General features: G+C 35.0%; 2 protein-coding genes across 2 annotated transcripts; both read left to right on the forward strand.

Annotated features, from left to right (window-relative positions):
- The first annotated feature begins 4,378 nt into the window (after positions 1-4,378).
- LOC125662075 (uncharacterized) lies at positions 4,379-5,371 on the forward strand. The gene has a single exon (XM_048894286.2). The coding sequence runs from the start codon at positions 4,379-4,381 to the stop codon at positions 5,369-5,371; it is 993 nt and encodes a 330-aa protein (XP_048750243.2).
- Positions 5,372-8,980: 3,609 nt separating this feature from the next.
- Positions 8,981-16,465, forward strand: LOC125660757 (potassium voltage-gated channel subfamily C member 3-like). The gene is made up of 3 exons (XM_048892566.2): positions 8,981-9,084; positions 9,388-9,845; positions 14,762-16,465. Exons 2-3 carry the CDS (start codon positions 9,393-9,395, stop codon positions 15,635-15,637), a joined length of 1,329 nt encoding a protein of 442 aa, XP_048748523.2. The 5' UTR covers positions 8,981-9,084; positions 9,388-9,392; the 3' UTR covers positions 15,638-16,465.
- The last annotated feature ends 2,348 nt before the right edge of the window (positions 16,466-18,813 follow it).

Here is an 18,813-nt window from a genome sequence, read left to right on the forward strand (position 1 = left end):
TTTATACATCTTATTGTTTTCATTCCTTCCATAAATGTTTGGTAAAATAGATGTCAAACTAAATGCAGTAGGCAATATAAACAGATCCAGGCGATATACATTCACGTACTGAAAAACAAAATCTTTCCCATCAATTATACATGTAAATATAGCGAAAATTAGCTCAGCTAGTTAGGTTCCTGCTGTACATACGTCGCCATTGGTTTGTCTCGACTCGACTTGGCTACCATTAAGATGTATTGACTCGGCTAGGAGCCTATCTGTTTGTCTAGATTCGCCTAGATTACCATTGGTTTTTACCGACTTGGCCAAGACACCACTAATTTATCCCGACGCGGCTAGATCACCATTGATTGTTCCGACTTGGCCAGAACATCATTTGTTTATCCCTACTTTACTTGGATACCACTTGTTTTTCGCGCCTCGACCTCACCATTGATTTCTTTCGACTTGACTAGAGCACTTCTAGTTTGTCCCCACTCAGCCAGGAACCCTTTGTTTGCTTTGTAGGCAGGGGCGTCGGCAAGTATTTGACATTGGGGATGCCAACTGGATCGAAAAGGGGGGGGGGGGGGGGGCTAACTAACATGGTTTGACTTAAATACAGATTTCCACGTTAATCTTGATATTCTTTTCCTATTCTGTCAATGTTTTAAAGACACCACCTGATAATACGTATAAGCCAGACACCAGTATCATGTAACAGACTCAGACTTAAGTAAAAATTCCAATCACCTTTATGATGTGCATCACTTTTGAAATGAAACTCTTAATTTGCAAACACAAGAAGCAATATTGAATAACAATTTCATTTTGGAATCATTGACTTATCAATCATTTCATCGCAATATTCAGATTTTGAATTAAGCTTAAGATGGGTCATGATTTTTTGCCTGAAAATAACACACACACACACACACACACACACACACACGCACACGTGAAGATTAAAAAATATTTTCGCAAATATCGTGTTTAGTTTAATTAATGTATTTGAACCGATGATTTCACTACATGTACATAAGATTTATTTCCTTTTAAAATATCATAAAGTAGATAAAATGTAATATTTTGATACTTCGTCATATGGAAAGTTTAAACCAAGAGGGATTGAAAGAACGCAATTCTGGATTCTTCTTGGTGACCATCGGTTTATACCGCCTCGGCTACAGTTATACCCGAGTAATCATAGAACCGTTTTCAAGAGAAATATAAATCAATCCTCCAGAAGTAAATATGTATGTAAATATATTATTGATAAATCATTGTTACTCTATATCATTTCTAGTTTAATTTAGTATATTATACTAGACTGTGTATGCATTCATTCTATTCATACAGACATGTACATGTAATTGACGCCTTTAAGTCTATTAACGGATCGACTCCCCTAACATATTTGGTTGCTTCAAAACATATAGAACTATGGAAGTCCCTTTACCTTTGTTCGGAATATAGTGGTTACAATAAAATAATGATTGATGGGTAAATACAACAATTAAAACTTGACATTAGCATTAGTGGTATTAAGAAATTCCTCAGTATCCTGCTAATAGTAAATCGATATTGCAACGACATATACAGCATTGATTTCGTGTGGTTCTACACTCTTAGAAAATTTTTTGAATGTAAAATATCCGTTTTCAAAAGAAAATCAACATTTTCAACAAAAACAATAGCACAAAACATTTTCAAGAGATTCTGGCACTCACATTTATTTTAAAGTTGTTATTTTTTTTTTTTTTTAGATATAAAGTTGCTAAAATATCTAAGGTATCTTGAATGCATTGTATAGATAGTTTATATACCAGTTTTCAAATTAAAGTATTTTACTGACACACAAGTTGATGTTACAGTGGTTTCAACAGTTTCGTTTAAGTCTGCATTGGAAAATTGTATGGTCGTTACAAAGATCTAATACATTGTATATACAAATACGACCTATCATTAGGTCGAATGCTGTCTGACGTGTTTCACACCACTTGTGCCGTTCTTTACACACTAATTTTGACTATGGGTTACTCCGTTTACCTGATCGAGATATACACGGCGGGTGTGACCGGTCGTCAGGGATGCTTACTCCTCATAGGCACCTGATCCCACTTCCGGTATGTCCAGAGGTCTGTATTTGCTAAAACTCTTAACTTTGTATTCTTTACGGGCATCATAAAAAACATTTATTTTGTACAAAAGCAAAAGAAACTTAATAAAACTACGTTAGGTAACCAATTTTAGTGTAAAAAATATATAAGGAAGAATTATTGGTTTGCAACCTTGCTAGACAATAATTATTTAATCACCAAAATTACAAATACATGTGTCTGCTATGAGGTTAAAAAGTGTTTGAAATAATAGAAATAGAATTGTTATTATTGATATACAGTACTTGGCCATGAGTAGGGCCTATGTTTTAAAGAAACCACATATTTTCAAAATCGAACCTTGGAGCCAAATTTTACTCTATTTGGATGAAATTAACACCATTTTGTTTAGAAATATCACAAGTACCTGTCATAATATAGAAAAACATATTACGGTGAAATATTGCAGAGAGATATCATTTTATTCATGTTGATCTTTTATTCCAAAATTACACATACTTATATAAAGATTAAGGACTCTCAAATGAAACTTCGTGTTAAAATTGTCATATCTTTACAATAGATTATTATATATTTATTCTTAAATTAGATGATACTGTGAATACTTCTGAGATCAGTGCTTTTTATCTCATCAAAATTTATCAAGAAATTAGATCAGGAAAATTGTTTGAAAATATAAGCCTATGTATGAAATATGTATGAAATATAAAATGGAAATTTTCTTTGGGAACATACTTATGGCCAAGTACTGTATATAATAGTGCATTTTGTATTGAAGTCAATTTTTCGTGACAAAATTACAGTTAATGGGGACAAATTGCTGTCTTAAAGGTCTCGAGGGCACGCACATCCCAGGGTCAAATAGTTAAAACTTCATGATTAAATTTTTACATTCAAAAGGTATATTTTTCATAAAACAGGTCAAAACTAGATGGAATTAGTCGTGACGTAACAAACTCAACTGATGTAATATTTTGATTTCAGTAGTAGTGGTTATTTTGACGAATAAAGTAGGTATTAAGAAAACTCCGCAAGGAATATGTCACTGAAAAATCGTAAAATAGCAAAGTTGGCCATCCGAATTTCGGAAAGCGTGCGAGAATTATTTTTGTTGACATGGGGAAAACGCTGACAGAGAAGGGGGGAATAACGGGAATAATTGGAATCTACCGAGGTCTTTGATTTGTAAGTGACAGAAACGGTTTTCAATGGTGTGTTCGATTTCTAAGATGCTTCAAGAGGTGGAAGATCACAATTACGTAATGAATATAAGAAATCCCTTATTCATGACGTTATTATGAAAGATCGATGTCTTACTGAGAGAAAGGTCGCGTTTATTTGTGTTGTTAGGAAATCTTAGGTTTTCAATACCCCCCACCATGGACAGTAATAAGTAATGGCTATCTTCTAGCATCCGAGTAATATTCACATTATCAAATAGATGGGCGGTCTTCTGTCATGAGTGCGCGGAGCGCACGAGTGAGTGAAGGACCGCCCCATCTCTTTGATAATGTGAATATTACTCGGATGCTAGAAGATAACCGACTTGTCACATATTTCAAAAGCTTCTTATTTTACATTTATTGAACCATACATTCAATACAATGGTAGATTGCCATAGATGCATGTGTATATAAAATTTAATACGCTTTGCTCGTAAAACAGCAAAACTAACTTAACGAAAATTGATTATCCCTGTCAGTATCAATCACATATTGGTGGCTTCATAAATAATTTTTCAGGAATTTTATTCTATACATGTATTCGTACAAATGTGTTAAGAAAACATGTATAACACAAATATTAAAGTAGGAAAAGGATTAAAGACTTGCATTAGCAAATACCATTTGTCACATATTTACAGTGATTTTATTTTGTTGTTCAGGAATTGTATCTGGTTATCATCAACAGGGTTTTTATCGCATATGTGATAAAACGAGCTTCTCCCACCTTGTTATCGCATGGGCGGTACTAACATCAGAATTACACAATAGAAACAAGACAGGGATAATTCAGTATTTATCACAATAAATACGTTACCTTTATAAATTTAGATATTCACCTGCTTGCAGTCTTGTATCGGAAAAAAAAACCCATGTAAACAAAAAAGCACCCTTCGTGACCCGCCACCTCTGACATGCTCAGAACCCAACATCCGGTATCATCTTTTCTTTTCCGCCGTTGTGGAGTGCAGTCACGTTTTTCTCGAGGAGGAAAAGAATTTTTTCTACTTGCTATTTTTGGCTAAGCTGTGGTGGTCAGTGAGAGAGAATGTTATGATAGGTTGCTCGCTAGACCCCCCAGTTCCTTCTATGACCCTGTTTACAGATGCTTCTCTGACAGGCTGGGGAGCTACCCTGGAAGGCAGAGAGGCATCAGGTATATGGTCCGGTCTCCAGTTGACAGAACACATCAATTTACTGGAGATGCGGGCTGTTCTTCTGGCATTGAAACACTTTTCCAAATTTGTTCAGGGTCAATCTCTGATGATAGCCACAGACAATACAACAGTAGTGGCTTATCTGCAGAATCAGGGCGGCACACATTCTCAGTCTCTTTACCTTCTGTGCAAAGAAATTCTGTTGTTTTGCCGTTCCCTGGGAATTCGCTTGTCAGTCAGGCATGTTCCTGGCAATCTAAATCTAGTAGCGGATGCTCTCTCAAGGTCACTGCATCCAGTGAATACAGAATGGGAGTTACATCCAGCAGTCTTTCAGGAGATCTGTCTCAAGTGGGATCTTCCTCATTTAGACCTCTTTGCTACGCATCTGAATTGCAAACTGCCAACGTTTGTCTCTCAGATTCCAGACAACAAAGCTTTAGCAGTGGATGCAATGTCTTTCGATTGGAAGGGGATATTTTCTTACATGTTTCCTCCTTATCGTCTTCTTCCCAAGATTTTACACAAAATCAGGGTAGAAATTTGCAAGACCATTCTTATTGCTCCAGCATGGCCAATACAATCTTGGTTTCCAGATCTTCTTCAACTGTGTTGTGCGAGACCAATTCTTCTTCCTCTCAGGAAAGATCTTTTGTCTCAATTCAAAGGCAGGAAAGTTCATCAGAATCTTTCCAACCTCCATCTACACGCATGGTTACTGTCAGGGAATCTCTCAGACAGGATGGCTTTTCTGACAGAGCAGCCAAACGTATCTCTAGTTCGGTCAGAAAATCTACAGGAGCAATTTATGACTCTAAGTGGAACATCTTCTGTTCTTGGTGTTGTTCAAAGGAAATTGATCCTCTCGCAGTTACTGTCCAACAGTTAGCTGAGTTTTTAGTCTATCTGTTTGAAGACAAAGGTTTCTCTCCCTCTACTATTAAGGGCTATCGTTCAGCTTTATCAAGAACTATAGCTTTGTCAGGAGGTCCTGATTTTGGGAAGAATGAGTTCTTGTCCCTCATGGTCAAGAATTTTTGTTTGGAACGACCAAGACAACGTAGGTTGGTTCCATCCTGGAATTTAGCTTTAGTTCTTAGGACTTTACAATTTCCTCCTTTCGAACCTTTATTTTTAGCTCCCTTTAAGTTTTTGTCCTTGAAGTGCTGTTTTTTATTAGCTTTAGCTTCTGGTCGTAGAATGAGTGAGATTCATGCTTTCTCCATTGCAGATTCTTGTCTCAGATTTTCTGCAGATAATTCTTCAGTTACTCTGTTGACAGATCCATCTTTCTTAGCCAAGAATCAGTTATCAGACAAAGGTTCTGGACCTATTGTTATTCCTGCTCTACCAAAATCATTAGGTAATCAGGATTTATGTCCAGTGCGTACACTTCAGAAATATATTTCTGTTTCGTCAACGCTCAGACCTTCTGGTTCTACTAGACTTTTCATTCCAATTAAGAAAGGTCTAAGTGATATTTCGGCTAAGACTATTTCTACTTGGCTTTGTCAGACTGTTAAGATGGCTTACCAATCTTCATCTCCAGAAGCCTTGTCTCGTGTTCAAGTTCAGGCACATGAAATTAGAGCCTTGTCTTGCTCCTGGGCTATTTTCAATTCCTCCTCTATGTCGGAAATCATGTCAGCTGGTTATTGGAGGTCTGATAGTACCTTTTATAACCGTTACCTTAGATCTATGCCTCTTCATAGTGACAGTTTGTTCTCGCTTGGACCTCTAGTTTCAGCTAAAAAAGTGGTTTTTCCTCCTCGTTACCAATCTCAGGGGGATTCAGCTCTACTTTGAATTCTGCTTATCTAAACTTATAAAGGTAACGTATTTATTGTGATAAATTCTAAATATTTAGTATTAAAATTTGTATTTGTTAAATAAATACTTACCTTTATAAATCAGAGGTCCCAACCCACCTCCCCTTCATCCCCCTTCTAATTTTTTGCTTTATGTCAAAGAATAGATGATACCGGATGTTGGGTTCTGAGCATGTCAGAGGTGGGTCACGAAGGGTGCTTTTTTGTTTACATGGTTTTTTTTCCGATACAAGACTGCAAGCAGGTGAATATCCAAACCTATAAAGGTAAGTATTTATTTAACAAATACAAATTTTAATACTAAAAATTTAGATTTCGTGAAGTTACTTTTGCTGTTTCACGGGAAAAGCGTGCGCCGATCGATGTCTGGGGCGTTAAAACAGACGAGAAGTGTTATGTAACAAATACATCTATACACATACCTGTGACCGTTTTTGCAGTCAGTAATGTTAAATAGTTCTCTCTCTCTCTCATTTTATAAAGAGTTTGCTAATGCAAGTCTTTAATCCCTTTCCCACTTTGACATTTGTGTTATACAGCCACCAATATGTGATAGATACTACTATCAGTTTTCGTTAAGTTTGTTTTGCTGTTTTACGGGTAAAGCGTGCGCCGATTGATGATGGGCTTTGAAGCAGACAGGAGTTGTTATGTAACAGATATACACTGTACACATACCTGTAACCGTTTTTTTCTCTCCAGTCAGTAATATTAAATAGTTCTCTCTCTCTCTTATTTTATAAAGAGTTTGCTAATGCAAGTCTTTAATCCTTTTCCTACTTTAATATTTGTGTTATACATGTTTTCTTAAAACATTTGTACAAATACATGTACAGAATTAAATTCCTGAAAAATTATTTATGAAGCCACCAATATGTGATTGATAATGACAAGGATAATCATGGCATATGGCAATCTACCATTGCATTGAATGTATGGTTCAATAAATGTAAAATGAGAAGCTTTTGAAATATGTGACAAGTCGGTCATCTTCTAGCATCCTCGTAAAATTCACATTATCATAGAGATGGGCGGCCCTTCTCTAACTCATGCGCTCCGCGCACTCGTGACAGAAGGACCGCCCATCTATTTGATAATGTGAATATTACTCGGATGCTAGAAGATAACCATTACTTATAGTGTATTTGATTCATAGCTAAGGAGATGTGAGAAGTGTTCACAGTGTACAGGTGATTGATCGCAACGTCATAGACACGCCTATCTGGCTTGACGTTGGACTCGTAACTCATAAAATGGGTGTAAATTAAAGTTTTTACACCGATCGCTTGGTAAAGGGCCCTTGGGAGAGCTGAAACCAAAATTCCTCATTATAATTGATAGCAGTTTATTGTCAATTTGTGGTCCCCATAGAATGTGTTTTGTACCCTGGAACCTGTTGTGACACGGGGCCTCGGTTTTTGCGGTCTCATCAGAAGGACCGACCCATTTAGTCGCCTTTAACGATAAGCAAGGGGTACTGAGGACCTATTCTAACCCGGATCCCCACGGGACTAGATAAAGTATAGATTGTTGAAACAATTCCATGACATATTTGGTAACAATTTATGGATCACGTATCTTAAAATTTGTATTCATACTGTAGATCAAAATTATGAATCTCTGATGGGGACCCATAAGGAAAGCTCTCGGAAGTACCAGTATAAAATCATCAGCACTGTAAATGATTTGAAAAACCATCAAATTTTATTTCCTGCTCTAATGCACTAAAGATATGACTGATATCTGGTTTCCCTTCTGGAGTGCTCAATTTGATCATTTTTTAAATGAAATATACTCCATAACTCTGCCAAGTAGAATGAGAGAGGGTAAATGCAAAGTTAAATCAGTATGCAAAGAACGGCCTAATAATTGGTATAAACACGTCAGACAGCATTCGACCCAATGACAGTTTGTATTGGCAAATTAGATCACTATATACCAAAGAATTTGCGAAATTTTGACTTTAAACGAGACTGTTGAAACCTCTGTAACATCCATATATTTTTCAGTTGCCTAATTTGATCTAAAACGTGATCATACGCAATACGTGCTCTTGCATATCAAATACGTTAAAGAAATAAACACTATATGCAATCCAATTAAAATTTGATTCTTCAATTCGCTCACGTAGTGTAGACAGATGAAATCAAAGATCTGTAGAGAAAACCCCAACCATTACCCAAGGACATATACAGTGTATAAGCTATATTTGACAATTAGAAATATAGTGTTACTAAGAAACCCAGAAATTCATACAGTAGACCTTGAACAAGAATATATGATGAATGTTTGATACCAGAACTGTACATGTGAACAGGAACATAAGAATATATGATGAATGTTTGATACCAGAACTATACATGTGAACAGGAAGATAGAAATTCAAGGCGATTCAAAGTACTTTACATTACTAGTATATATGTTTGAAAATAACGAGTACTATATCATTATCTTTTGCACTAATATCATTCACACGAAAATATCCCTAAGCGAAGAAGGCAAATATGTAGAATAAAGCTTCCATTGATCATCACCGTATTGACCACAATAGTTAAATATTAACATCCTCCCCACAATTCATTAAAACATTAGTCACAGTAGATGAAAATCAACATTTACTGGAACAAGTCGATAGCGATTGTTTCCATTCTGTTGAAACAGACCAGAGTATTCAGAATGACCTTGTGTGTCTGCCTTGTAACGTCTGCTTACGTTGTGTGGCGTACGGATTTATTCTTTTGAAGACCTAACCTCTTTGATATATATATTCCAGGTATATATTAATGATATATTTTTCTTTCCTCAAAATAAATCGCGTTATAATCTTAAGAGGGTAGTTTAACTTTTCACCCTATTCATTTTTCAATTCTACTTGTAAAATTCAAGCAGATGTTTATGGATTTAACACTTTTAAAAGTTGAAACAAAAAATGGCAAATTATAAAAGACATCATATTTGAACAAATTTAAGTGTTTATGTGATATGAGGATATTTGCCATTCATAGACATGTCATTGAGCTGAATTGACCCAGCGGGCATCAGTCCTATATTTTATCATTTATTTGATTTGATTTAGAAAACATGACGGATTTTATGACACTTGATATTGGAGGAACAATTTTCAAAACAAAACGACAAACTCTACTAAAATTTCCATCGACTCGTCTGGGCAAAATGGCATCAGGAATTCACACTACCGAGGCTTCGCCCTTTGATAGAAATCAAATCATTTTCCCGAACATTTTAGATTTCTACAGATTGGGTGAGCTTCATTTGCCGAAGAATATGTGTGCTGCCGTCATTGTAAAGGAATTAGACTTCTGGGAAATAGACCAGAGTTACATTTCTGAGTGTTGTCTAAAACTTTTGACGGATTACGAGGATAGTGTACAGAAGCAACTGGAGCTGAAGAAGAGCTTGGAAGACGTGGAAGTGGACTACAACCCAGATGACTTACAGCACAGCAAGGTCAAACAAATCTCCAGGCAAATCTGGTTGTTTTTCGATTGCCCTAAATCATCTAAACTGGCATTTGTGAGTCTTCGATTACATTTTCCTATTTCTTTTTTTTTTATAATTATGTTCTATTCATTGTACGTGTAATTCCTCTTGCACATTTTGTATATTTAGAAACCGATGGTATTAGTCCCGGGTTCGATTCTCGATCAGTATTGGAAAAACCGGATCGAACTAGTTTGCAACAAACATGCATTCATTGTCCAAGATGTCATTGTCAATTTCAGTAGAAATATACGAGAAAAGATTCAATGAATGTATAAGGACTTGAAACAAAAGTACCGAACTGAAACTATAACTATATATATATATATATATATATATATATATATATAGTTTAATATATATATATATATATATATATATATATATATATATACATTTTGTATATATTCAATATTTGTATTCACTTGAGGATGGATGTTAAAATCCAGAAAGCGCTAGTGATTTAAATATTTTGGAACTGCATATTTTCCTGCTTTTTTATTGAATTACACACACACACACACACACACACACACACACACACACACACACATATATATATATATATATATAATGAAGTAGAATGCCTCGTGTAAGTCTAAGGATGCATTGAATTTTCCAAAAATTGCCAGACACACATCAATCACTCCATTTTTTCTTCATCAAGAAGCTGAAAAATTTGTTTTAGTTGGGTATTACGATATTTTAAATGTAACAATGTTTTTTTTTTCCTATGTAAATATTGTTACAATATCACAACATTCTATATCAACAGCCAGGGGTGTTTCCTCTCCCTTTGAATGAATGATTACAGACCCTTATTTCATGTAAAGATAGATCACTTATAAACAAAGAAATACCCCTCGGATACATTTTACACATCAAAGTATCATTTTTTGTTAATTCTATCGTATTTTACATGGAAATTCAAATGAAAGCGAGAATGATCGATACTGGTGGTACATTGTAGTTTAATTAACCGAAGTAAACTACCAGTTAGAACATAAAAATAAGACAATACTTGAAATGTAATTTCGAAACATAAACCCCCAAGGTATCAAGGGGTCTCAAATCCCGAGAACTAGAATACGCCTATTGATTTGTTTCTGAATCTTTTATGATGCATATTTTGTAAACATGATTGATCACCATGTCTGAATAAATTAGCCTGCCACTGATATTCATTTTAAGGGACTTTAGAAGCGTTCATCTAACATACACACAGCTTTGAAATCATACACACTTTTGAAAACAAAGTATGTTATCCATTCTTCATTTCTATTAATTCAACCAACTATCAAATTCTCGGAGAAACTTATACATTTTTCATGAACTCTTTCAAAATACTATCATGTTGCATTTAAATATGCATGTTTCCAGAATACTTAACCCCTAGAGCATTTTGAAATATTTGAAATTCAGGTTAAAGGTCGTTTTACTTCTTTTGTAGTATTATTAAAACATATCGAGTTCCAACTGTCATTACTAGGTTGCAGAACATGATCAATTAATAGACCTTGCATTTTAAAGAAAAGGGGCCATTTGTCTAAATACATGTAGGATTTGACCCCCGGTCATTAACCTGGACGTGGGATTGCACATCTCGGGGAAGTGGTGTACTATACGTAGTATCGCTTCCCCTGGTATACATTAGCACGGATGAAGAGAAGTACTACCGGCGCATCCTTGCTCATATGCTTTCACCAACTTCCAGTTCAATTCAATTTATTCTCTTATTGCACAAAACAACATAAAAAGATATACATATAATGTGAAAACAAAGAATTCAGTTGATGCAATGCATGAAAGAGTGTACAATTTATATATTTTTTAACGTGGAAGGGTACATGTAACTCTCTTATGAATTATATTCATGAATTTGGAAAGATTACTCATAGATAACTTTTTACATGAAAACAAGTTAAAGAATTTTATGACATTTGGTCTGTTTGCATATTTAGAAGGTAAATAAAATGTTCTACTATCACTAAGAGCTGAACAAGTCATGATATAATGAAACTCATCCCAACCTCATTTTCACATAAAGTACAAATTCTCTGATTTCTGGACACACCACTCCATCTGCCTGTCTCAATGGGTAACCTGTGATTACTTGTTCTAAATCTTGCTAAGGTAAGAATAATATTACTTGGTATATTGGCTTCTAGATAACTTCTCGACGTAAAATTACTTTTTGTAAATAAATTATAAAGTACACCTTCTTCTGATGTATTACATTCAGAAACTCATTTCTGGTGAAATTGATCATTCAGAGTTTGTTTAATAACACTAATCAGCCATTTTTCATTTTCTACAGATCGTAAATCCAGATATAATTTAAACCACATTCTTGTAAAATTTTCTTTATATATCTAAACCATTTAAAATCAACATCAACATTGTTTATTGTTGAGTTATGTAAAAATTTGTACAAAATACTAGACAACCTTGTGTCCTTACCATTCAACAATTTTAGCCAGAATTTAATCATTCTAATTTTGACATGTAGATACAATGGATATCTAGTAATAAGTTCACTATAAATCATATAATCAGTTGTAGTTTTCTTTAGATTCAATATAAGTATACAAAATGTTAGAGGCAGCCATTCGATAATGTCTAAATTTTCAAAACCCCATAATTCACCCTCACCTGAAAGTGACATGTTTTTCTACAGAAATGTACTGACCAGCGTTCGAACAAAGCTTCGTCTATTCATAGAAAACATTGACTAGTATTTTAACCAAAAAATGTGTAAAATAATGGGGAGAGGCATAAATTTGTCTACTCGGTGATTTTAATAAAAATGCTCCTCTTTCCGAGTCAAATCTTACAGGTGAATACTTTTGCTACAGAAAGGGATTCATCATTTTACGTTGGATTTGGACCCCCGGACATTCTGCAATGTTAGTTCGTAGTCTTCTTTACATCAGCAGCATAGAAATGAAATTACGGGTATTTCGGATATGACCTTAGAAGCGGGGATCCCGTATGATGGTAGGCGTTGGCAAGATACAGCACCCTTTTCTGCTACGACCCTACTAGCCAGGCATGCGTCAGAGTCTGTGACACTTCACCTAAAGTTGGTGACCTCTGTATGAGTTACAAAATCTCGAATGGGACGTGTGACAACAAACACATCTATAAAAACGTGTAAAAAAGATGATTTTTAAAAAAAACTAACTTACAAGCACTCGTTTTGTGATGTCGGGTAATATAATGCTACAAATAGGTGGGTCATCCTTTTAACACACAATGTGAATCTTTGTATAATAAGAACGTTGGGAATTTTTGTTTTGTTTTTTCAAGGTTATATCTATTACTCTGATCAGTGTTTCTTCATTTTCAAAAGAAATAGTATTTGAAATGCATGTATATCGCGTAAATTTGAAGCTTTCATTTTGCTACTTCAGTAATAATTTTGATACAAAATCTCACCTTAAGATTAGAAATTTATGAAATTACATTTCGGGTATTTATACAAAATTTCAAAATGTTAGAGACAGTGGTTCTCTTACACTTCTCTTAGTTACCTGATCCCACCTCTGGTGTGTCCAGGGATCCGTGTTTGCCCAACTCTCTATTTTGTATTGCTTATAGGAGTTGTGAGATTCTTTATCTTCATTTTTCATACTGCAAAGGTATAGGCTGGACTATGCAAAAAAACAGCTACAAAATAATGTTTTTAATGACCCAAAGACAGATATAACAATTCGGACAATCCCACCTGTGATCAAAAATATAAATGATCTGGGATCCGCACACAGTGCAATATAGGAAACTTCACCCTGCATTGGATAACATTGTTTAATGGGTTTTTTTAAAGATCTAACGCTACAGCAGTAAATTGGATTTCCGTCTCGCAATAATTGTACCTTTTTTGTCCAATAGAAACTTTGTATGAAGAATGTTGACATATCGAAGTTTTCCTTTTTGTAATTATCATTTAGTAACACAACAACAACGAAAGTCTACATAGTTAAACTTTTTTATCATTAAAGAGCCTTTCAGTAGATGAAAAGTCATTTTCTTCCCATGACTGTAACAAAATTCTTAGAATTTGACTAGGTATCTGGTGTGAAATATATAATATCATTAGCGCCATGCTTCACGCACTGATACTATATCTGTTACGATTCAAATCAATCTTAACTGAAGACCACACTCCCATACATTATCTATTTTTAATAGAAGTAAGAAATAAAGGTCGCGATTCATGGATGTTGCAGAATAATCTACAAGGTCGAGAATGTTGTTTTGAAATATTAAAGCACCAGTTAATGTCTCCGAGTCGGCTTTTATATATCAAACAACATTTCGAGAGCGATGAAGTTATCCTGCTTCGTTCACGAATACAAGAACTGTTCTATCAAGTCTCAGAAATATACAGCCGATTGTTTTCCTATACAGCGATTAGTAACTTCGTAATGTAATGATTGTGTCCGAAACCGACTAGACCTACATTATCTTTGCTGACGGAAAGGGTGAGATTGTAAGGTATACTATATCTATTCAGAAAAATATTTCGCACTTAGTTTGATGTCGATAGATTATATCAACTGCTTTGAATACACAGACCACAAAACCCCACATACGTGGAAGAGGGCTAATTTGTTTGTTTACAAATGCATCGATCTCGGAATACAGAAGATTGATTTATATCGAATTACAACTATTCTTCAGTCATTTATTAATCAGTTTTGCAAACCATATTTATTTCATTCTTATGATTATAAAATTGAATTTTTAGTTATCGAGTTTGTTGTTGTATTAGCAAAACACGAAGTGCAAGTGAGATGTATATTGATATTTCATAGTCAGTTATTACTTATGAAGGTATATTGCAGAATAATGACCGCGGCCTTCTTTTAATCTTTGCGATAATGGCGATTATATATTAGGTGTTGTAAAAGCTGGAGTAACTCTATCTTCATGATTTCTAATTTCAGATGTACAGCGTCTTGTTTATGATGGTAACAGTTCTCTCCGTCACACTGTTTTGCATGGAGACACACCCCCAGTTTAGAAATCAATTCCAGACCGTGAACGACATTCTTTTTCTGATGAATTTCACGAATATATTTGACAATGTAGATTTTGAAAACCCAAAGGAAATATTGTACACTACCACACTACTTAAACCCGAGCTGTATTATCTACAGATCACTTGCTTAGCATTTTTCACATTTGACCTTGTATTCCATTTTGGTTTCTGTCCACACAAGAGAAGGTTTTTTCGGTCCCTTCTCAATGTTTTAGACTGGTTTTTGGTCATTTCGATGTGGACAACAACTATTATGGAATTGAACAATGTATGGATAAATGGCAAAGTAGCAAGCATATTTTATGTAGTATTTAAGTGTTGCTCAGCTTTCCGAATGTTGAGATTACTCCGACTCATTCGGCAACATAATGGTCTTAATATGCTGTTCATGGCAATCAGAAGTAGTAGATGGGAGATAGGGCTGTTGTTTGCAGCTTTCATGATTTTCTCAACTGTTTTCGGGGGATTTGTGTATTACGCAGAGTACAAGGAACATAGTACGTTTCCACATGCTTTTACGGGCATTTGGTGGTCTATCGTTACCATGACAACCGTGGGATATGGCGATGAATATCCAAAGACTCTTGGTGGGAAAGTTGTCGGATCATTTTGTGCTATATCCGGTGTACTGATAATAGCCATGCCTATTGCAATTATAGCGTCCACATTCAGTGATTTTAATGATAAGAATAAAGTAAGAATGAAGTTTCAGTCTTACAAAAACCGTGGAAACAAAGTTGGTGTGCATTTAGCAAAACCCAACGAAAAAATCAAATTTTAAGTTTTCAAACTTTGTATAATTATTAACTGATTCCCATTTCGTTCATTCGTTGATTTAAAAAAAAAACACCCACATTTATTTATGTACAATGCAGACTGAAGCATCATTAAAGATGGCTTGGGAAAGTCTAATTGTTATTAATGAGGTGTACAGAACTAATGGGGACCAAGGTCTTTACAGATAATTTATCTATGGATTAGACCAAATTATTTTGACATTTTGCCATGGCTATTCATAAATTTATTTCATTGTTGAATCCAGAGTGAATAAGTCCCCTCAACCACCTAGATTGCAAAATGAAATTGTAATACAGTATATATTTCAAATTCTTGTGATTTATATCAAAATTTGCAATGTTACATGTAAAAACTTTGTGATATACAAGATATGAATAAGTTGCGAGTTTACATAAGTTATAACTTATTTACATATGCTGTACATAACTTTTGTTATATGATACAAAAATACATGTTGCCAAACACAGAATTGATCGGTACAAGTTTTGATTTGAATAAAATTAAGGAATAAATGTACAGAATTGTAATTTGATTTTATTCGAATAATCAATTTTATTGATTTCAATAATGTTTTGGGCTTTTTTTACTCGGATTTCGTGTTGTTGTATTCAATTTATGTGAACTTGTCAACTTCTGTAATTAACAAACATTTTTAAAACATGTATTGAATATTATGGCACTGACTTGTTCTATGTATTGAATATTATGGCACTGACTTGTTCTATGCATTGAATATTATGGCACTGACTTGTTCTATGTATTGAATATTATGGCACTGACTTGTTCTATGTATTGAATATTATGGCACTGACTTGATCTATGTATTGAGTGAAAGGTGGGTATAATACATGTTATTTCACTTTATGTTCAAATGTCTAGTGTATAATGATTTCAGAATCTGTGCTATTGATAACATAAAATCCATTTACGTGGGAAATAGTAGTGAGAGAACTTCCTGGGCACCTGGTTCCACCTGATGTTTCTATATTCATATGAAGCATAATTTACTCAAAAACCTTTACGTGAGAATAAACAATCTCTTGCTGTGGCCTTCAATATGACATTTAGATGATACGTATTTTTTATTTGATGTGTTAAATGCGGAATTTTAATATTCGTCTTACACTTTTAATCCATTCTGACAATGTATCGAGTTCTTTTTCATATCTAGTCCATCGTCTGGCATAATCTTCGACAGAATTCATAATAGGGATGAAGTTTTGTCGCCAATTAAAAGACCGAAGTTCTCTGTATTTTGGACCTTTTAGAATAAGTGATTTGAGCTCCTCATTTTGAACAATATTAACATCTCCACTGATGACATGTCCAGCTGGACTATATCAACATCACCAGTAATGACATGTCCAGCTGGACTATAGTTGAAAGAAGACGAGGAACAAGAACACGTAGATGCATCTTAACGTTTTAATTATAAACAAACTTTGCAGTGCGTTTATAATTAAAAAGCTTAGATGCAATAGTAGAAGTATAGCTGTAGGAAATACAGGGTGTAGACTTGAAAATGGAATACACGACTGCATGGACACTTGTATTACGAAGAATGTTGCATATGTTGAAGACATCTATTTCTTTAGCTTAAGGAACTGACGAAATGATTCGGAAGGAATATCGAGAGGGGATGCTTACTCCTTCTAGGCACTTGATCCCACCTCAAGTTTGTCCGGGGGTCCATGTTTGCTCAACTATCTATTTTGTATTGCTTATGGGATATATCACTGTTCGTTATCTCCACCTTTCATCCACGACCCATTGTAGTTTAAAGAGCCTGTCATCGGCAACATCCATATTCAAAGAGTTCAGTCTCTATCCAGGTGTTGAAAAATCCAAGTACACACTAGCTTTAGCTTCTTCAAATAACGTATGTAAAACTCTCAATGAAACAGAGTAAAGTTTTGTGGACCTAATTGTCTATTTACGTACGGCAAAAGTGAATCAAACGTGCTAACATTTATATTTGGTCTTTGTCCATGACTGCGTTTCCGTCTTTGAATATTTGGAAAGAGTCCCATCATATTCACGTTGTGGACTAGTCAAATTTCCTTCATCATTTATATCATCATTGCATCCATATGGGAATGTAATACCTAGACTCATGATCCAGTGATCTTCTCTTGAACTGCGTCCGGTGAGATTACTAATAAATGAATTTCTAGTCTTCAGTATATCACAAGTTCTACAATTTTTACAGAACATTTAGAATTCAAGCACATGGGATCTGAAAAGGAATCATCAAAAAATATATCTTAAAGGAACAGAACAGTCTTTTTGGGAATTTTCGTTTCTATACAAAAGCTGACAATTTGACGATTGTACATATGACAAATCTTTGATATCTCAAAGGATGATCCGAGGGACGTTAACCGATCTGTTAGAGCCTGTGCCCCTTATAGACTCCACAGACTAACACCTTTTTATACTGGACAACGTGTCAGCCAGTATTATATCGTTATTGTTTATATTCATGAAAGAACATATATCGAGCGACAAATATCCTCGGGTACAGACTGTCCACCAGCAGACATTCAAGCTCGATAGCTAAATGAAAGGTGAAGATAACGAACAGTGATCAATCTCATAGCTCCTATAAGCAATACAAAATAGAAAATTGGGCACTTACTTACTTACTTACTGGATACTGTTAGTGATTGTTATCACATCAGTGCCGCTATGCTATGGGCAAACACGAACCCCTGGATATACCACAGATGGGATCAGGTGCCTACGAGGAGTAAGCGTCGCCTGTCGACCTTATATAGTATATAACCACGTGTTTAACAACAACAAAGGACAAGCCATACCAAACAGCAGAACACCGCAACATCAATGTTCATTTGTTTTGGTCGACACTTGTATATACACTGGATGCACCTACCGGACTCAGTCGTGCATGCCTATACTGTAGAAGGATGAAAGACCACCCTACAGGAACATCACCGCCGATAAGACCCAGCACGCTCTCTCTTCCGTTTGTAAAAATCCAAATTTGTGTTCTACAACGTTTCTTATACTGATACAGATATACCAATTGTTAGGGCGTTCTTGGCACAGTGATTTTGACAACGGATAAATCCGTTTACCTGATCAAGATATAGGGCTTACGGTGGGTGTAACCAGTCGACAGGGGATGCTTACTCCTAC

Source organism: Ostrea edulis, chromosome 1 (assembly GCF_947568905.1).
Source record: "Ostrea edulis chromosome 1, xbOstEdul1.1, whole genome shotgun sequence".
Taxonomy (NCBI): Eukaryota; Metazoa; Mollusca; class Bivalvia; order Ostreida; family Ostreidae; genus Ostrea; species Ostrea edulis.

Bases quoted from the DNA above. Each gene is read 5' to 3' on its own strand.
- LOC125662075 (XM_048894286.2), top strand. From the start codon at position 4,379: ATGATAGGTTGCTCGCTAGACCCCCCAGTTCCTTCTATGACCCTGTTT.
- LOC125660757 (XM_048892566.2), top strand. From the start codon at position 9,393: ATGACGGATTTTATGACACTTGATATTGGAGGAACAATTTTCAAAACA. The intron at 9,846-14,761 runs GTGAGTCTTCGA...TTCTAATTTCAG, and splicing joins AATCATCTAAACTGGCATTT to ATGTACAGCGTCTTGTTTAT.